The sequence below is a fragment of the Cydia pomonella genome, chromosome 6 (genome assembly GCF_033807575.1).
Source record: "Cydia pomonella isolate Wapato2018A chromosome 6, ilCydPomo1, whole genome shotgun sequence".
NCBI classification, from domain to species: domain Eukaryota; kingdom Metazoa; phylum Arthropoda; class Insecta; order Lepidoptera; family Tortricidae; genus Cydia; species Cydia pomonella.
The window spans coordinates 1450382-1472104 of record NC_084708.1 but is presented as its reverse complement, the minus strand read 5'-3'; the positions used below and the strand labels follow the sequence as shown (position 1 = coordinate 1472104).

Below are 21723 nucleotides of genomic sequence, written 5' to 3'. Positions count from 1 at the left end.
CGATCCCAGCGCATAAGGTGGTAAAAATTTGAACTAACTGCGGATAGCGTCTTTAACATTTCGTACAATTATATGGCTCGAAATGAAACTTTGATTTACGATTACTCCTGAAATATTCATTTAAATTGTATGGTGTAAGGGACCATTGTAATCTGTATGAAATGCTTAATATAACTAACGTATTTATTTTGATAATTGTTAATAATGTATCCATGTAAATAGCTTTGCAAATGCCACATATTACGTAATCTTTTTCTAGAAGTTAAGAATGGATATAGTAAGTTATCCTTAAAAGATAGACATTTCACATCGCGGACTTTTTTGTAGACCTATGAATGAGGAACAACCCCACCATACATTGTGTTGTTATAGCTCAAACGGATTAGGCAGCGTTTTCGATTAAAGCTCCTAGCCAGCGTGATTTTTTCCGACAACATCGTTATATTTCAAACAATTTACACAAAACCTTAACAAATTATATACTTAAGCCTTCCTCAAGAATCACTCTATTGATAGATGAAAGTCGTATGAAAATCCGTTCAGTAGTTTTTAGTTTTGGAGTAGTTTTATAACATGTAGTGAATTGACGTTTTCCCCTAGAATTGCGGACACTAGGTTGCGTGACAGTCGTGCACGCTCCCAATATCATTTCAATTAATTTATCATTCGTTCCATCCGACGCTTTCTAAACTATGAACCTCATATGTGTCGCGTGGCCAGATCATAGGATTTGCTAATTTCATGAAATGGTATTTTAGGATTGATCACTTCATGATATGGTTAGATTAGGTTTGACTTTTTCTAGATGTCCACAACCAACCATTTTATGAAATAATTGCTTCATCATGAAAGGATCAATTCTAAGATCTGGCTACAATATATTATACACCGTGGGCCAATTAAACCCGACAGATTTTAACCACGCATTCCTGAGGTCATAAGGAGCAAAAAATGCTATATGAGTTTTGGCCAAATTCTCCAAAAAAAATCTTTTTGCGTTTTCTGCACACGACACGTTATTTATTTTTACACCTTGGTGAAAAAAAATCATTACAACGAATAAGTAAAGTTTTTTTTTTATTTACAGACGAAAATTGCGAGTATACTTTAGCACTTTAATATCTGTCAGTAGGTATGTCTAAACCAAGTCACATAGTGGCAGCGTCACAGCTAAAAAGGCGTTTTTGACTAAGTTATAAAAGAAACAAATTGTCATTATCTCTAAAACAAGACCGATTTCAGAAAATATTGTAAGACATTTTAGTCTCTAAATGCGGTCAAGAATACACCTTTCAAATCTGTCGGGTTTAATTGGCCCACGGTGTATACAAAGTTGCGTTGCGTCGCTTGTATTGACCGACCACCAACATCACACATAGCCTGTACAGCAAAATTTAAAGACGTTTTCAAAAATAAAATTTATTTAATGTGCTCTAAAAAAACAAGATACTTACCCGTGGGGACGTATCGCCCATAAACACGTTAGAACAAACGCTGCATCGTTCAACACTCGTTTGGCGTAATTGTTTTTCTTCCTGTTAAATCAAATTTACAACAAGAATTGATCAAACAAATAATTATTTGAGAGCTTGTAAATATTTAATCATTTCAAATCTATCAAGTTTTTTATAAGGGCGTCTAGAAAATATTTTTAATGGAAAATTGAGATCTACGAATAAGTTTTTTTATTAACAAGTCATTTTATTTATTTATTTTAAATATGAAACAAACGGTCATACAAAAAATATTATTACAGTTTCTTCTATTAATCTAGACCTATAGTTTCCATGTTTGTTAAAAATATCTTGATATAGAAGCACGAAAAGTACCTATCTACGCTTAGGTTCAGCTAAATAATAGTAAGAGGTTACACAGAATTTGAGAAATCAGATTTGCAAAATTAGATTTTTAGATTTTTAGGGTTCCATACCCAAAGAGTAAAACGGGACCCTATTACTAAGACTCCGCTGGCCGTCCGTCTGTCCGTCGGTCACCAAGCCGTATCTCATGAACTGTAATAGTTAAGCAGTAGATATTTTCACAGATGATGTATTTCTGTTGCCGCTATAACAACCGACGAGTCCGACTCTGACTTGTCCGGTTTTTTTTTTATACAAACTTTTATCACTGAATGTACTTGTCTTTGAACTAAACAATTCTAAAAAAACCCAAACACAATTAGGTTGCGTTGTTTTATCACCCTATGGCCATCTCCTGCATCCAACATCAGATCAGCTCTATGGTACCATACCTATTACATTGGCATCGAATGTAATTGACATCGAATCTAATTTAGCTTGCAAGATTTTACCCGCAAATACATACAGTCAACCAATTTGAATCCTAGGCCACTATAGAACCTTGTCGCTTTAACTACTCTATACATGACACGCATCACTGCAGCACTGTCGTAGAAGTCATTATGACATGGTTCTATAGTGGCCTAGGAATCAAATTGGTTGATACATACAAACATTGCAAATTAAATAATTAAATTAAAGCTTGTGAAAAGGTACATACCAATTGATAACTGGTGCTGAGATGATTTTCCACAGTCTTGGCAACCTGTTGGGATAATTCTGCCGCCTTGAGCTGCATCTCTAACTCGGCCACTTTTCGTTTCTCGATTGATAACTGTGTTTCTAACTCCGCTGCTAAAACGTCAAATTCTGTGAATGCTTTTAATTCTTCAAACCGGTAGGTAGCTTGATAGATATATATCCCCCCCCCCCCCCCTTAGACCCTCGGGAAAACCTCGGCAGGTAGCTCATTCCACAACCGGAGCGTGCGCGTACACACCAAAAACGCGCGGGACGTGTGTATATATGATAGGTCACCTCATTGTTTCTTATTTGTCTATTGCAATACTTATATAGATAGATATTGTGGTTGAACCCTAAATTACCGTCAATTACAGTCTGCCAAAGTCAAAGGTGTTTATTTTGTAAAACATAGGTTCATTATATGAGAGGTATTTAGTTAATAATTGTTTCACTATGTTTTGTCTTTCGGCGTACAATGTTCTGTGGCCGTATGTTCGTAAGGTCAAGACCGTCTATCGGGTAAAACCGTCTATACAAGCTGTTTCGCCGCTTCTAACTCATGCGTTTGTACACATACTCCACTTACAGGTCGGTACAGGCGGTAGAGCAGGAGCGAAAGCGCTTGTCGCTCTTCTCGCTCACACAGAAAGGAAGAGCTTCCTTTCTGTGTGAGCGAAGCATGTGAACAAAACGAGAGACCTGGCCCAATGACGGTATTCTTCTTCTTCCTCGCGTTGTCCCGGCATATTGCCACGGCTCATGGGAGCGTGGGGTCCGCTTGACAACTAATCCCAAGATTTGGCGTAGGCACTAGTTTTTACGAAAGCGGCTGCCATCTGACTTTCCAACCCAGAGGGTAAACTAGGCCTTGTTGGGATTAATCCGGTTTCCTCACGATGTTTTCCTTCGCCGAAAAGCGACTGGTGAATACTCGTATCAAATGATAATTCGTACATAAGTTCCGAAAAACTTATTGGTACGAGCCGGGGTTTGAACCCGCGACCTCCGGATTGCAAGTCGCACGCTCTTACCGCTAGGCCACCAGCGCTTTTTAGACGATATTCTCAACCAAAAATGTTATATGCATATTTTCCCCACATTGACCTAAGATTAGGTCTTAGGTTTTGAAAGAATGATGACTAAAGCTCTGGTTATCTAATAAGCGGTGCCGTTATATAGCGGCCGTTAAACCAAATCAAATCAAATATCTATTTGCTATAACTAAGCACAGTTGCATGCAAGCGAATACTGTTCAATTCATTGTCACAACAATAGATATCCGTATGCTTGTTTGCCACCGATATAATATTTAAAAAAAACAACGGGTTGCACTCCGGGAGTGCCGACAGAAGTGAAAACTTGAATATTAACGTTGTGCATTTTTGATATTTTGGAGAAATTGAGTAGCAGTTTTATAAAAATAACATAACATAAATAAATTTCTAAACGACTCATTTTTTTTAATGCTAAAAAACAATGCTAGTTCCAGTTACAATATTTCCAAAAAAACGAATAAAGCCGAAAAAAAACAAGTTTTTTTTTTAACTTCTGTATTTTTCCATATTAATTTAATTGGGAATTTAAACAGGAAGGTTAATGTTGCACGTCTAATGTGTTAGTTTCTGGCATTTTATATATTTGACACTGTCATCACTCATCAGTGGCATTGTGTGTGACGTATTTAATATTTCTGATTAAAACAGGAAAAAAAAAACGAAATTTGGTAAAATTCCCGAAAAAAACATTTGATTTTCTCCGGAATTTTCATCCCTAATCTATCCACCGAATTTTGTCGAATACTGACGAAGAAAAACACAACAAAATTCGGCCCAGATCGGAGACTGCAGCCTCACCCTTGTCGGCATCGGCGTTGCGCGCGCCGCGCACGAGCTCCAGCGAGTCCTTGATGCGCACGCTCTGCTCGCTGCGCGCGCGCAGCACGGCCGACTGCAGCCCAGATACCTGGCGATTCAACACGTCAACACGTTCGGGTTCTCTCACTCTCACTGAGGCGCCTGAGCGAGATGGGCGTGTCCGGGATCGCGGATATCAAGGTTTTTGTAATTTAAAATGGAAATAAAGTATGTATACTCGTAATATATGTAAATCGATGAGTTCGATCAAACATGATATTGCTCATTTTTAGAAGCAATTTTCATATTTTTAGCGTTTGTGTAAAATTAGTTATAGATTCGTAAGATGCATTTAGGTAAGAGCTATGTTCGTGTTTTTTTCTATCGAGGGAAAGTAAAAAAAATAGCCTAGAGTGATACTAGAGAAACATCTGAGAATTACTAATTAAATTTCTGTCAGTATTATGTCAGTAAAACTGCGCTACGATTTTTAAAAACTCCGCTCTTCGAACCTACGGCACCTTAACTAACAATTTATAAACTTTATTGCAAATTTTTTGGAGAAATCGCGAAACGTCTGGTTGACGTAACTGGTGACCGAAGAGCTGGCGGCTTCCTCGCACAACGTATCAGTATTGCGATACAACGAGGAAATGCCGCCAGCATCCTTGGTACAATGCCTCAAGGGCCTATTTTAGATATAAGCTAGTTATAGTAATCATCTGTATATATCCATTAAGTATACGTATATTGTTATTGTCAATAAAGATCCTTTATTAAATAGTTAAGGAGTCAAAAAAATAAGGAAAAAAATCCAGAGATTACCAGTTTCTGAAAATCATATGTATCATATTTGATACAATGCCAATGCCAATCCCTCGACAAACTAGTTGCCTAATTTTTAGAAGAAAAATGTAAATTTTAATAAAAATAAATCATGTAAGTAATGCAACAGAAATTATCACTTATTATATTTTGACGACTTTACGACGACAACTTGGCAGTGTATTAAATGTAATACAAACCCTTTCAGATGTGCTTTTCTGAGTTCTTGGCAATGTATCAGTTTCATGTAAAGATTCTGTGTATTAAATGTTTTTAAATACGACGACTATGTTAATCTTAATGCACTAACAGATAGTAAATGCAATAAAATGCAGATTATGCAAAAATATATACTATTCTAAGAAATATAAAAGTACAAAACTTGCAGTACGAAACGACATCTGTTCTTTCAATGACACTTGTGTGCATTATTATTTGCTAAACCTATTAAAGGAGGGTAGAACGACATAGTTATAGCAGAATTATTTTGTTGGGTAGTAAAGTGAACCTGCTAGATTTTTTTATGTTCCATGTATCACGGGTGTTACAATGGAAAGATAAGGGTTAAGTGTTGGTATAGTAAGACATAAAAAAAATCACACCTGGTTTTCTAATTGTGTCATTCGGCTCGAATACTCCGTATGTGTTTTAGCTAGTTCCTGACAAAAAACAAAAGAAATATCCATTACTAATGTGGTCAAAGAATAAACACGATCGCTTATTTTTTTTAATGATATAAACAACAAGGATACCTCCGCGAAAACTTCCAAATTTGTATACCTTTAAACGAGTAATTTTTGTATATACATATAAATCTAAAGATTTCGATGAAATTTGCAATATGAGGGTTTTCGAGGGCGAAAATCGATCTAGCTAGATCTCTGGGAAACGCGCATTTTTTAGTTTATATATTTTTTCCGAGCAAAGCTCGATCTCCCAGATATTATTAATAAAATCTCCAATACGATTAATTTATTTATTTTAATTTTGCTTCGGGCCAGTGAGGATATAGTCCACCCACTCCCGCAATCGAGAGGAGGCGTGTGCCCAGCAATGGAACGTACATAGGCTAAATATTTTTTTATAATATGTGTTACAGAAATTTAAAGACTCACCTCTTCTAAATCTTCTATTTTCTGCTTAAACTGTTCCACTATAGATCTGCATTTGTTTTCGCTACACACGGTTTCCGCGTCTGTCCTAGAAAAAATGAACCTAACGCTGAAAAAACCCTTTAGTTAAATAATCTCAAGTAATAGGGAATATTACGCGAACTCTGCGTAGAGGGCGCCACTACTACAATCCATCACAATCTGAGGGTCTACCGCCAAACAAAAAAATCGAAATTTCGTTATCTAACCTCTCTATCACTTTTGCGTATTTGAGCGATGAAGATGCAGATAACTAAATTACGATTTTCGCGTTTCCCGGTGGGCAGGTTTAAACAATCCGCCTTGATGCAAACTTGTCTAAATGACAGTTCAAAAATGACAGTCGAATGTCAGTCTTACTTATCGAAAATAGAACACATGTTTAAAGAGCCGCATGTGGGAAATATATATCCCTTAGCCTGGTAAAGGGTTAAGGCACAATATGTATAAGTTACTCTATGGTTTACGATAGCTAGTGCTGCACTCTGGCGGCAGAACATTGCAGTAATACTCCCTATTGGAACAGAGTCGCATTTGTTTTCTTTCGTTCAATTTTCAAACAAAACAAAATCAACTCTATTCCCTGCACTATAGGTGTGAATTTCAGTGGCAAATTTTCATTATTGCGACAAGTTACGACAAACAAACATAGGGACCGTGCGCGTTGGATCTGCCATCTTGTGGCCTGAATCGGAAACATAAACATGCACATTGACACTTCACGTCAAAGCAAGTGCTGCCATCTACCGTTCTCGTACGTTTTCTTGTGCATAGCAGGTTCTGCCATCTTGTGGATTACATTGGAAGCATAAACTTCACATTTACATCTCGAGTCAAAAATCTGATGAATTCTGTGCTCACCCTACAGTTTATGCACGCTCCCTATACGGCCTAAATAATCGTAAGCGGTTGTCTTAGTCTATGAATGCCTGAAATTTAGAAGATTTAGTGGTGAGGAGGTGAGGTGAAAAATGATAATACTATTTGACATCGGTGAACTGACAAATAACTTAATGTGTCCCATGGCCGCCAGGATAGCACCTCTGCCGTGCACACAGCTAAAACTTATTTACTTACTTTTCAACATTCTCCAGGCCATTTTCTAAAGTATTCGTTTCAGCAGCCCTTGTTGAAGGAGGTTCTCTAAAATATTACACTGATTATTTTAGTTTATGAGATTATGATTTGCATAACACAGTTTAAATATCGACCTTATGGTCAATACAGGTAGGTTCAATTTGGAACAAACTAAAAGTTTTTTTTTAATCAAACAAATATTGTAAACATACACGTGTTAAGACGTGTTTGAAAATGGGTCACCTAATATAAAAACTTACATTCAAAGTGATACATAATTATGTATATTATTGTTACAAGCTTTTATTTAGTTTCACCTGTCACGTTGTCTGTGGGTCTGTAATCAAATCTTGCAAGTTAAATTTGATCCACTTCCCGGTTTCCGATTGAGCTAAAATTTTGCATGCATATGTTTATACTGACAATGCAATATTATGGTACCATCGAGCTGATCTGATGATGGAATGATCTAATGATGGAGACAGGAGGTGGCCATAGAAACTCTGTGATAAAACAACACAACCTAATTGTGTTAGGGGTTTCCAGAATTAGCTCGATGAGTATTAGTCGCCTGTCTAAAAAAAGTACAGTCAGTTATAAAAGCTTGTACTTAACAAAAATAAAAATTTTGCCAAAAAAATATTTTTGTTTTCAGTTTTTGTTCGTTTATAGGCAGGATTCCACCAGTATGTGACACTGTGCGACAGTTAGTATTGGCAACCATATTATTTTATATAATATGAATCCTTAAACAAACTTATTTAGTGCTTAGAATATATGTCTTTTGAAGTGAAAACTTCCTTAGCGGCGCTGTGCACTTTTTGTGATGGGAATAAATGTTAAACTCACGACAGGTCACGTGACCGACAGATTCGTCAGTTTGGAAATTCGTAAGACAGACACGTGACCTGATCGAAAAACTGTTACAATGTCATTGAAGCCAGTAAGTAAACCGCAATAAATGAATATAGTATTTTACCACTTTTATAATGTTAATTAAAGCAATTAGTGCAAAATTATTCCCTAACCATTCCAAAATATAAAAAATGCACAACATTCATATTCAAGTTTTCACTTCTGCCAGCACTTCCGGAGTGCAACCCATTGTTTTTTTTATTTCTATATATTTTTTACTTACTGCTCAATCTGTGTGGTAGACACTGCAGCAGATTTCAGGTTGGCAGCTGATGATTTGTTTTGCAAGGACATTGATGAATGAATTCTATAAATAAACCAACAACTATTTTTATATTCTTTATCTAAAAAAAAATGTAAATGGTATAACACCATACTACCTATTTTTAAATAGAGGTATTATGATTTAGTAAATTATTCTCTTTAGGCCTATCATTCAACATTTTCCTGTTGTTAATTTGAACCCTGTTCTACAGTAAATTCGGATACAGGACCACGGGCAACTTTGTATGGAGCCTGGTCCAAAAGCCAACAGATATTAGAGTTAGGTCATTCATTAAATATGTATTTCTATGTACTTCATTTCGTTCCATGGGCACCAAGCGGAATTCCATTGCGGAACTGGGATATTTGTACTTTAGCCAAAATGTCATCAGTCATCACCCTTATTACCTAGGCAACAGAGTCCAAGTAAAAAAAAATTGCTGCAGGGTAGATATTCGCATAGTGGACTCGCATAATCTTGGCCTTTGATCTATTAGATGGCGCCACTTTGACAATCCACCTCTATTTCAAATTCTCTTTGCCAGTATGAAGGCCAGTTACACTAAGTCCGATCGACAGCCCGCCTGCTTCCGGCCAGGCGTCCCTACACTACATCTACATCTCTACACTAAGTCCACAAAAAACTCCTGTTTCGAAAGATGGCAGTAAATTTTCATGACTACAAAATTTACTTTGCCAATACGCCTCAATTGTCTTCTGCCTATATTGTTTACATGCAAAGATTTCAAGTTAAATAAACTTTGACAAAAAATTTGTTCCCCACATACTCACTTGATAGAATTATGAGTATTAGCAAAACACTTGTAGCAGCTCCGGTTACTGGGGTTATGTTTCAGGAACTGTTTGGTGGTACACAACTGTGTGCTGAGCTTTCGGATCCTATCTGCTAAGGCCTCATTGGCTTTCGTTAGGTCTGCTATCCTGTAAAGAAATAAATAAATATTTGCGGATAATCTTACACAGATCGTCCTAGCCCCATACTAAGCAAAGCTTGTACTATGGGTACTAGGCAACGATATACATATGTATATGTATAGATAAATACATACTTATAAACATAGAAAACACCTATGACTCAGGAACAAATATCTGCGTTCATCACACAAATAAATGCCCTTACCGGGATTCAAACCCGGGACCGTTGGCTTCATAGGCAGCGTCACTACCCACTAAGCCAGACTGGTTGTCATTAATTGTGTATTATTTTTTGAAAAAACATTCATGTATGGAATTACCCACAGACAGATTTGGCCACATTGAATTTACAAGATCTTTCGTCACTTCTAACTCTTGTACTTGTATAAATACTCCACTTACAGAAAGTCGGTAGACCAGGAAACGAAAAGCTCTTCCTTTCTGGCTGCGTTTGAGCGCAGTATGAATACAAATACCACGGGTCTTACCATAAGATTGTCTTCCTAACCAATACTTTTATATGTCGGCATTCCCCAGATTGACCTTAGTTATCTTACCCTTCTCGTTGCTCATTGATAACAGCTTTAGCCGCAGCACAGCAGTCCTTGCCCGTATAAGCCTTAGTCTGAGACGTCATTCTCTGCACTTTGGTTGATAGTATTCGGTTCTTCTCAGTTTGGGCATTGATTGTTCGCTTCAACTCTAAATTATTCTCTAATAGAGAGTAATATAAGTCCTCTAGCTCACGCTTACTTAGTTTTGATGGGCACACTGAGCGGTAATAATCTAAAATAGAAAATATCTAAATAAAATGAAAATTAACACATTCACTGCCAGGAACCCACCAGGTGGGCGCTCGTAAACTTTACTCGGATGCCGGACAACCCGCTGCGGGAGTTCACTTTATACACAGCTATAGACGACTACCGTCTACGCCAAAGGACCCACCTGGTGAGCGCACATCTTCACAGGCATATCGCAGGGTTGACACCGGCAGAGATTTATTTACTTGTTACCTATAATATTATTTATAGACAGTATAGACATGGATCAATTACTTTTTAATATCTTAAATTACAAATTGGAGACTTACCTATGTATATGCACGACCCGATAATCCGTGTCAAATTATAATTAAATGGTTTAATTTTGATTACTTACATTAATAATTCCTTTGTAAATGCATCACGTTGTGAAGGGCGTGAGTAGATCCGTACTAACAAAATAAAAGTACTAGGATGTTTGACTATGAAACTTAGCACAGCTCTGGCGCACGCAGGGCGTACAGTACTGGTTTAATCATAATGTGAGTTTGCCAACCCGCACAGCGGACGCTTATATCTATTGCCCGGTTCCTGGGGTAGCGTGCCGTTTTTCGTCTGGCAGTGAATGTGTTAAGGACTAAATAAGTACGCAAAAATTTTCACTGTTTCAAGCATTTCAAGGACAAAAACTTACCTTTATCACAACGTGAGGCATGTTTCTTACACAAATTATTATCATTTTGATCCTTTTCATACGCAGACTTTGTTAAGTTATTCGAGGACATTGTGCAAATAATAAATATAACAACAATCACAAACAAAACAAACGAACACTAAATTTTTTGTGTAAAACTTTCATCTTTAATTTACATTTTCATATACATGAAACAATGATTAATGGTACATTCTAAGTACTGGATTTTACATTTTTCCGCTGGATTTTGGTAAATTATAGCGTGTCGACCTTTAATTTACAAATATGCCGCCATAGCAACGTACAAACTGTCATTGTCAATGTCAACGACAAAATGGGATGTTTGAGACACACATTAGGCCGTTCACTGATTATATTTATTAATTTTATAAAATTTTGTATCAGCTTGTTTGTTCAACATATTATATGAAAAAAAAAGATTTTAATCTCAAGTTGTACCTAGTCAAGTGACAAGACAAGTCTGAAAATATCGATACGAAAATAGTGCCAAATAATATGTATACGCGACCTTATTGCTGATTATATTAAGGTAGTGTATACATAATTTTGGACCTTTGTACGTATCGATATTTTCAGACGCGACCGTATCAAGGATCCGTCTATGGTACCTAGTAAATCATTTCTCTCTCTCTCTCTTAAAATTTGCTAAACATTGATTTGGGAAATGAAACTACTGCGATAAGTTTTTTGGAAAGTAAAATTTGGTGCAAAATAGTTGATCCGGTTCGGCCCAACCGGCCCAAGTGCATATAAGTCAATGGGATCAAAGAGCAGTACCTACTTACATCTTTCTCTTGATCTTTCAGTTACCTATAGGTAAGGTACTTATAATATAAGTAAAACAAACGCAAGGTCTATCAACAAATTTTATTAAAACAACAACACACTTAGTGACTAAAATATTACGACATCAATCTACATAAATATACGTCTAGGTAACATAATTAACATAAATGAGGAATCTAGCACTGGGTAACATTGACATACAATTGTATCGATCATTTAGCTTTATTTATGCACGGCCCTTGCCTACCGCGAAAACCGAAATTTGGCATCTTTCTCTTTTACTCTCACTAAAACGTAAATAGAGTCACAGAGGAAAGTGCCCGCAATAGACGAACTTCGGTTTTCGCGGTTATAATAGCCCAGTACTTATAAAATCGCGTTGCTATCTTCGGGAAGAATGTAAATGTACCTAACCTATAGTGTTAATTTTTCCATCCTGAAGATATTTCTCCTTTAAAAAATCTCATCAAACTCGTTCACACGCTGTTTTCCCTAATTTCTTCAAGACTAAGAGAAATACGTAAATGTATAATATGAATGAATTTTGTCCAGCAAATTATGATTTTAACATTTGTCGTAAAATTAAAAAATATGGGAATAAGTACATTAGGGTAATTTCGGAAGGGGGGGTAATGTTAAAAATTGCCAAGATCTACTACAACAGTAATGTCTAAAAATTTCAAAATTGACAATGCTATCATTGTTACAAAAGAAAATAATTACGTAGTTTAAAAAACTTTACTTGGAATACAAAATTTTAAAAGAAAATGGTATGTGCAGTAAAGGATTTTTTTTAATATTTTGGTGTAATTTGCAGCAGATCTGTTCATCAATAACTTGTGTTTTATTTTTTCATTTATGTGTTTGAGAAGGGCAATCCAAAAAAACGTTCCGTAATTTTGCTAAAATATTTAAATGAATTAAAATGTAGTTTTGCTGATAAACCCTTCCTCAGAAATATATCTATATGATTCTTTAACTTTAGAAATATTGACTTACTGCTTATACCACTTCTGAATTTCATTGGTTTATTGATTAAAACGTTTGTTCTACTTTATTTTTCATAAAATCGTAAATATTATTACAATATAAGGTTTAGATAATTATTGTCTTATTTCACATTTAAAATCGAATATTTCTACCATTGTATACCGATCTGAGTCTGAACGATTTGATGTACTTATTTTATTAGGCATAAATTAGAACTAGTAGTCTAATACTCCTCAAAATAGTTTTCGGTACAATAAATATATATAAATATACGGTTTTTTATATACCTACACAAATATTTATTATTATTTACAACATTAGTAATTAAATTGGGTAACTTCGGAATGTACTGTATTTTATAGGAAGGGCGCTTTCTATAACTTATTAAACTCTACAATCATTAAAAATTGCAACATAATATCTTATACCCAAATATATCACTGATATAAAAAAAAAACTCGCAATTAAAAAATAAAGTAGGTCACGACAATCACAATATATAAAAAAAATAACTTAATATTTGTAATATTATACTTTTCCATTAATAAAAATATACATTTCCCTGCATGTTTAAGTGAAAAACAGTCATTAGCTCATACGCACTGCCAGGGCGAGCTCTACGCTCGTAGTCGATACGGTTTTTCCGCTTTAGAGCTTACGAACAGAAAACCCGCCTAAAGGATCGGTACGGTAGGATTGAATGTGTTAATAGGTGACAAAAATATTTAGAAGACATTCATTGCAATTCAGCAGCTAATTATAGTACCTACATACATGTCCTCTATTTTTATTGCATGCGAGATACAAAAATAACAGTAATACTGTTCCAATTTGTCATTTTAGTACATAGAATTTATACTGAAGAAGTTTAAGAACAATTAATAAATAGGTAAAATTCTTATCATTATCGCTTGATTACAAGAACTATGAAACAATAGCTATTGTATATATTAAACAAGGCTTACATTACACGTCTTTCAAGCTTTCAATGCATCGCGTACAAACCATATTTTTTTCTTTTTTACTAAGATTATAATATAAATCTAACCTAACACCAAAATCACAAGATATTGGAAACAGCCTGTAATAGGCAACTACTCTCTAATATTATTAGGCCTTTTAGGCCGACATACAATTTATAAGTAGATATAACCTTAAAATAAAATATGCATAGGTACTGGTAACCTTTTAGTGAGGTCAATACTGGTACGTGTGGCTGTCCTTCCATTGAGGCCTGCTTACAAATTGATTGTTTTTGCGAGTTCATACATTTCACTTACGTTTGTGGAAAATACATGGACTTATAATGCTACCTAATCAATGTGTAAATATAGGCCCCAACAATGGGAGACTTTGGCACAAGATCGGCTGAAGTGGAAGCATATAGTGAGGACAAAAGTGCAAGCCTTCGAAGAGCAGAGGCGAGTGGAACTCGATGCGAAACGTGACGAGTTAAAGGCCCGACCATCTGCGGTCATCAATAACAATTTTGTCGGAGGGGTGCTCACCTACATTTGCGGCGAAAATCGGTTAAGTCAGCCACCTGAGAGCTTACGAACGTAGTTCTCATTAACCCAGTACTAAACAGTCGCCGTTGTCGACACCGGCCAGGATAGTATGATGATGATAGGCCCCAATGTGAATTCCAGCCACACTAATCCCACAGCCCCTCCTATCCGTACTGACTTTTTTCTTTATATGGTAACCATTTGTAACCAACCATTTTCGAATATAATTATGTCTTGTAATTACAACAACTACACACGAGACATATTCAGTAAGTATTAGGCAAAGAAAACTGACAGCCATGGGCGTAGGCAGGTAGCTCCTTTGAGCTACCTAGCTTTGAGCTTCTAGTGCTCAAATTTTACATACAATGTATGCCCCTCTGTGGCGATGCCCCCTCCCCCTCTCCTTATGCCTATAAACTTGCCCCCCCTAGTTCACTGGCTGCTACGCCCTTGCTGACAGCAGTTCAAAAAAATATTTCTTGATTCCTTCCTGATATATTAGGACAATGATACACGTAATTGTCACAGCCGCATTTATCAATGGCCTTGAGAAAGCGTCTTATTTGGCGTAGCTAATCTAATCTGACTCATCGAGCTACCCCATTTCAACATATAAGATAAACCCTTCTAGACATTCTGAGTTTGTCATTTTCGTGTATATTAATATTGCCTTTGGCGACAAATCACATCCCTTTTATTTGTTTTATATAATAACAAAAGCTGTTATGGCGTAAATGCTTATAGTCATAAAAATGTTTCTTACAATAAAACTAATAAAAAAACATATACAGTGGCCCTCTCGCGCATGAGAGGAGGCCTGTGCCCAGCAGTGGGACGTATATAGGCTAAATTATTATTATTATTATTATTTATACAGTGGATTTCATTTATAACGACCTTGGTTATAGCGACCATTTGTATATAGTGACGTTAAATCCAAGTCCCATGAGTTTAAAGCATACTTTAGTACAAGATTCATGTGGATATAATAGCGACTTCAGGTATAACGCTGAATTCGTGTGTAGCGACGGTTTTTAAAGAACCATTTGTAACAAATTCTTAGAAATCCCATGCAGATACTGTGACCAGACTCGGTCGTCAAAGGACAAAGAGCTTTAATTTCTTATCTTTTGTTTTTTTATCTTATCCACAGATGTTTAGCAACTGTTTCGTTTACAGGTAGAAATTAGCTAGGTAGGTATATAGCGTGAACACTTGTTCGAAACAAACTACGTTTCGGAGTTAAATTTATTCATACGTGTCTTTAACCTTTATCTCTTTACCTTTGCCTATAACGACTTCCAGATATGACGACGAAATTACCGTGGTCTCTTCGTCGTCGTTATATCCGAAATCCACTGTATGTACATTTTGTCCCCTACGGACCCTGATGAGCTTTATTTTCGCTTTCGATGCTTTTGAGCTGTCAGTATAAATTAACCTTTTAACAATTATAATTAAAATAAGAATATATTACTAATAAAATCACCCCTTTCGGGACCGTATTGCCTTCTTGGCGGTTTCCACGCAATAACCTATCTTCCCTATTTTCTGGCCTTATATAGTTAATCTTAAATACACGTGAATACTATATTAAAATAGTTATTACATTTCAATAACTACAGACATCGAGAATTTTTAGTAGCTACCAACGCGATACATTTAATTTTAAAAACGTTTCGGTAAAATACTTCCTTTGGTCGCGGTCACACCTTTTATTGTCACGATTACGACATATCGATTTTACTAGTCTATGAATACATTAAAATTCACAAATTCCATATAGTAAATACCTTAAGATAGTGTAAAACAATACGGTAATTCCAAAAAATAAAAACCGTGGAATTTCAAACATTGATCATAATTACAATAAATAATATAAAATTATTGAAAACAATCCGCAATTAAAGTTAACATTCTCAAGTAGGTATATGGTTTAACCCATCATTCGAAATTACCCTAAGCTACCATAATGTACTTACCTATATTTTTAAATATACATAAATATGTTTATTTTTTGTATACATTCCTAAACAAAATCGGTAGGTACCTAAATGCATATTATTATATATAACATTTAGCTGATTTAATGTATAGGTATAATCTTTTTAAATGCTAAGTCTAAATACTTGAATTCGTATAAATGCATACCAAGAAGAATCTCTAGCTTTGCTTTGTAGGTAACATAATAGTCTGTCAAACAATGTATGTCTGTATGTCAGTAGCAATGTACAGCAAAGTGAAGTAGGGCAACACCCAATAAGCAGTATTGCGTTAGTATTGCGCTAAGAAAAGCAGCAATGTACATCGAACCAAAACATGTAATGATTATAACCTCAAATTTTACGATTATTTAAGATCAACGAGCGTGATTGTATATTGTAGGCACCTTGACTTTGCTTAAGTTCATGCACAAGCTTATTTAATATATTGGTATTTATTGGTGACAGCAGAAATTTCTCTTGAAACAGCAACGATTCAGAATGCAAACAAACATGATGGCTGTCATTCACTAATTCACTATCCACATTCCACAGATAAAACACAGATGACACGCGACTTTGGAATTATTCGAAGACAGTGTTGCCAACATGTTTTCTAACCCGTGATTTTTCAAATTTGCCCCCTTTTGCTACTGACAAGATTTGCTTGACCAAGTATATTTATTTTTAATTTTGCGTAATTCAACAAGTGCAGATATTCGAAGGTGTAATAAGTAAAAATAACACTTGGGATATAATCATAAAACTTCTTGAGGCAATATTAAAACTTTTAAAAATCGATTTCCGAAGTTTTGATAGGCTTAAACATTTTTCAACTTCCTACACATTCGTTTAAATTTTGCAGATTGTCATTTAAAAAAACTGAGTTTTTAAATCAGGATGCAGTTTATATTTTGCATTCTGTTAAATAACTTAACTAAGTTATAAAATATATACATATTTAGAAAGACCCCACACTAGCGTCTCCTCTGCTCTGCTCGACGCAACGTTGGCGCAACTGCGCAGCGACATCATCATCCATAGCGCAGGAAATATAATAAACTTCCTACAAAACCGACGTTTGAAAACGATTCAGGGCCGATTCATGCTGTCCCTTTCTAATGTATGGGACTATCCCGTTCGGTTATTTAGGGTTGTCATAATTCATATACCTAAGTTCCTCTCCCTGGCGCTGAGTAGACACCGATGATCAAAAGGCGCTACTAGTGTGGGGTCTCTCTTAACAACCACTTCATTTTCTTAAAACCCACCCTGTCAAAAGCAGTTTGCAGAAAATAGCAAATCGGAACTAACAAACAATAATTTACTAAAATAAACACTCAATTTTCATTACAAAATAAACCTTTTTTCCATCAACAAATAGCTTAAATTCGCTCAACAGCTTATCATAAGCAAGATAACAGAAAGTGACCAGCGAAAGGGTTGTGGGTATATCAACTATTTGTACACCTGTTTTCCATGGTTTACGAGGCTTGGGTCAGACTTTAACAATTGCCAATACATGGAATTTTATCGCATCAAACAAACCGTTTCTGGTGATTTTTGGATAACTGTTTAAAACAAATTTTGCATCTATATCCTCTGGCTCAAGGGACAGCAATAAGTTGATTGACTCCACAACCCCTATAAACTCAAAAATAAAGATTGTACACCCATATTAGCATCCACATTTAAAATAAAACCCTATTATCACACCCGTACGGTTTACTTCTTCTGTTCAGCAGCCTGCCGTCGCAGATCTGAGCTAATGGCTGCCGTGATGGCCGTGCCCAGAGCAAGCAATCCGCAAAGGGTGAGGTTGGACCAACGGGTGTCGGTGACTTTTAGCATCCATTCGTAGAGGAGGGTCAGGACGATGCCGAATAACTGGAAATATTAAATGTTGCTTCAGATTCTTAAGGTTATACCTAGTATAGACTAGAGATGCTATTGGCCAAAAACTGCATACACTCAACCCATGCGCCGAATAGGTATTCGGCGGCTGAATATTCGGCAAAACATGTATACCATTTTCGTCACATTTATTATGCAAACTATTCGCTTGCAGAGGACAATTTTTTGCTAAAATGTACTCAGAATATAAATGGGCTCTAATTTGCTCAAAGTAAAGTCACAAGTCGACTCATTACATTACCTATACAAAACAGCGCCACAACAGAGGAAGCTCTTGTTAGTGATATTTTGGTTCTCCAATGGCAAAAATCGACATCAAATCAGTCAATATGTATGAAACAATCTTGTTTCGTGAGTTTGGGTTGGGTTCCGTATAGTAAACACCCCTAAAATGGAACAGACACCAGTAATGGGATGGTATAGACAAATTCTGCAAAACAAGAATTTACCATCAGTTTTTCATCGCTGGCAACATTTTACCATAACCAAGAGCCAAAGAGCTGCTTAAGTTTAGTAATTTTTCATTGATATTTGTTAGTTTTGAAATAAATGGCGCCATACATCCCATGACTGGAGCAAAAAAAACATAGTTTTAATTGGTTAATATTATTTAAACCAATTACAGTAGCTTTCATTAAATACATAGAAAACATAAAGGAAAAAATGGACATTCAACTTTTAAAGCATAAAGCGGTAGACATTTTACAGATGTCGGTGAAAAATCAAAAATACTCCAAATTTTCTGTTAAATGTCCCATGATTGGTGCCGTTAACATAGTAAGTTGCTCAGAATGACCTAGAATACCTAACTCGTAAAATATGTTCGAGGGTTGAAAAAATATCCTTTATTAGAAAAAAAATTAGAGGCATCTACCTGAACAGCAGCATTAAGAATCCCAGACGTGGTCCCTTCAGGCTCAGGGTAGGTGATTTCGGAGGCAAACTCGAACCCAACCGGCAGATACCCGTTCATGAAGAACCTTGAATTAAAACAAAAAAATGTGTTTAAAAGACAACTAATTACTTGCTTGACTTCTTGCAAAATTTTATGTGGCGAATTGGGACGGTGCATAAGAAAGAGAGGCTATGACCCTTGCAGTGGGTCATTCCTGAGGCAGAGGCTGTCACGGTGTGTTACAATTTTTTTATCACGACGGTGGAAAACAACTAAACGACCCCCTTGATTATATGCAGACACCGGAAACTATGGGCGCTTGCTTCTCTAGTGAATTTCTGAGCATTGTAAATTATGAAAAGCTACTAAACTCACCCAAGTATGATGGCGCTGAAGTATACCACAGCGATCTCCCCGCAGTCAAGCGTGAACGTGAATATGACCATTCCGACTACTGATGCTGCATACAGCGCGAGGGTCGTCTCCTTGAACTTGTGCGTCTTGTCGAGGATAAAACCGCAGATGACGGAGCCCAGCATGCCGGCGACGACGATCATGAGGCCGATGCGGCCGACGTCTTCGTTGGCACCCTGGAACGTATTAAGAAGTGATTTAGATTTTGGTAAGTAAATTATTACTTCTTCGCATATATTTTTGTTTTCGCACGAAACACACAGCTGTCTTCTATGATCACTTATGAACAATTGAAAAAAAAAAGACAGGGCTTGTGCACAAATCATGCGAGGTTCGATAGGGTGGGGAGGGGGTTCACGAAAAAATTGCGACAGATCACTCATAAGGAGACATCACGTTTATTCAAAAATTAGCCAAAAAAACCTCGCGTGTTTTGTGCACAATCCCACAGGAAGTAAAGCCGATTCATAAAATTCTGTAAAGCAGCTTACTTGAAAGTTTGTAACAAAAAATTGCAGAGTGGTAAGAGGTTATAAAGAAAACAATAATACCTCCAGTGAAGAAACTGAGAAAAAGTTCGTTCAAGAGCATGAATATGTCGACCATCATGAATTTGAGGCTATAGGAGATGCATAGATAGTTGATAAGCAATAACTAACAAATATAGTACTTACAGGGAAGAATTTCAGCACAACTTCATTGAGCAGTGTCGATATAGCGTAGAACACGCCAACATTGAGTCCGTAAGAGATGAGCAGCAGGTTATAATTGCGGTTGGTGAAGAGTTTCTTGACGGAGTGGAGGAAGTTCGAATCCAAACTGGCGCCAAGATCGGCGGCAGCTGAGGGCGGCGTAGCAGGGGCTCGTTTGAAGACTGAAATGAGAAATAAACTTTAATAGAAAAAAGTCACAAAACAGTTTACAATTAAATTAAATTGATTAATGACCATACTACAACATAGTGTCTCTGAATAAGGGTGCCTTTCGACCAGAGATGTGCTATGGTGTGCTATGCTATGTTTTCATACATTTGAAACGTAGGTGTAGCTGGAGCTGCATTTCAAATGTATGAAAACATAGCATAGCACATCTCTGGTCGAAAGGCACCCTGAGTTATGAGGGAGTCCCTAGAATTCCTCGTGGCACCCATAATTTGAACTTGACTTCGAATCATTTTTGAATTTAAGCTGTTGTTGTTGTTGTTGTTGTTTGTTTGTGTTTGTTAGGTATACTAAAAAAAAAGATGACAAAATTGATTTAGACATTACGATGTTCTGAGGTAACAAACATGAAAAAAAACATACATCCGAATTGAAAACCTCCACTTTTGGAATTTTGCAGTCAGTTAATGAAAAACTTTGTTTTGTTAATTATCATATGGACTAGGTAAATATAATCCATAAGGGTTATGTGCAAATACACCGTGTGTGTTTTTATTAAACTCTGTTAACTTCGGGGTATGGTTAAGTACAATAATATAATAAATTAACAAAATAAACTTTTTAGTTCTCTACTTAAATTACATAACTTAAACAAGTCATGTTCATGACTTCCATCAATCGTCAGGTATGCAACGAACCACCAAACTGGCTTGTATTTCATTATTCATAACTGAATATTTGAGTAATATTTATCCTTGATGTAAATCTATTTGAAGTTGAAATTTCCTTATAATAGTTGGAATTGGTTTCCTGATACTGATTGCTACAAAAGCAAGACTGTTTCGAAAATTGATTGGTAGATTAATATTTAAAATCATTCATTTTACAGCTTTTGCTGTGGTATGGTTTTCCTTAAGTAGTTCACTGACTGACGTCTCCAAATAAGGGAAACAAGCAGCGATGGCAATCAAACTCAAGTTTAGTGTCATGGTCAATGACTGGTATTGCTTATTTAGGAAGGTAAGGATGTATTTCAAAAAGGATACCGATTTCGTTTTTACAATTTTATATGATTTTCATATCATTTTTATGGTTCCGTAGCTAAATGGCAAAAAACGGAACCCTTATAGATTCGTCATGTCCGTCTGTCTGTCCGATTATGTCACAGCCACTTTTTATAAGACCTTGATTCGTGTAATCAGGCATCTCACACGCACTTGTAAGTGCGAGTGAAATGCCTTATAAAACGACTTCGAAATGAATAAAAATATTATAAAAACAGAATAGGACTCGAGAGTTAAAGTAAT

The 21723-nt window shown here is 36.1% G+C and overlaps 2 protein-coding genes across 5 annotated transcripts in view; both read right to left on the bottom strand.

Moving 5' to 3' along the window:
- Nucleotides 1–11451, bottom strand: part of LOC133518614 (restin homolog) — an 81829-nt gene extending 70378 nt beyond the window's left edge. The window contains exons 1-10 of one of the 3 annotated variants that reach the window (XM_061852285.1): nt 11023–11451; nt 10122–10350; nt 9421–9570; nt 8588–8671; nt 7450–7515; nt 6337–6442; nt 5824–5880; nt 4397–4505; nt 2521–2651; nt 1455–1535 (exon numbers count right to left, since the gene is read on the bottom strand). In XM_061852285.1, coding sequence (XP_061708269.1) covers nt 1455–1535; nt 2521–2651; nt 4397–4505; nt 5824–5880; nt 6337–6442; nt 7450–7515; nt 8588–8671; nt 9421–9570; nt 10122–10350; nt 11023–11113 — 1104 coding nt within the window. In that variant the 5' untranslated portion in view covers nt 11114–11451. Of the gene's footprint in view, nt 1–1454; nt 1536–2520; nt 2655–4396; nt 4506–5823; nt 5881–6336; nt 6443–7449; nt 7516–8587; nt 8672–9420; nt 9571–10121; nt 10351–11022 lie in introns of all 3 variants that reach the window. The other 2 variants (XM_061852284.1, XM_061852286.1) reach the window with 2 other exon arrangements.
- Nucleotides 11452–11895: 444 nt separating this feature from the next.
- The window catches only part of LOC133518682 (uncharacterized MFS-type transporter C09D4.1), a 158506-nt gene continuing 148678 nt past the window's right edge, over nt 11896–21723 (bottom strand). For both annotated transcript variants that reach the window (XM_061852356.1, XM_061852357.1), the window contains exons 5-8: nt 20210–20409; nt 19497–19711; nt 19101–19206; nt 11896–18199 (exon numbers count right to left, since the gene is read on the bottom strand). In XM_061852356.1, coding sequence (XP_061708340.1) covers nt 18038–18199; nt 19101–19206; nt 19497–19711; nt 20210–20409 — 683 coding nt within the window. In that variant the 3' untranslated portion in view covers nt 11896–18037. The remainder of the gene's footprint in view (nt 18200–19100; nt 19207–19496; nt 19712–20209; nt 20410–21723) is intronic.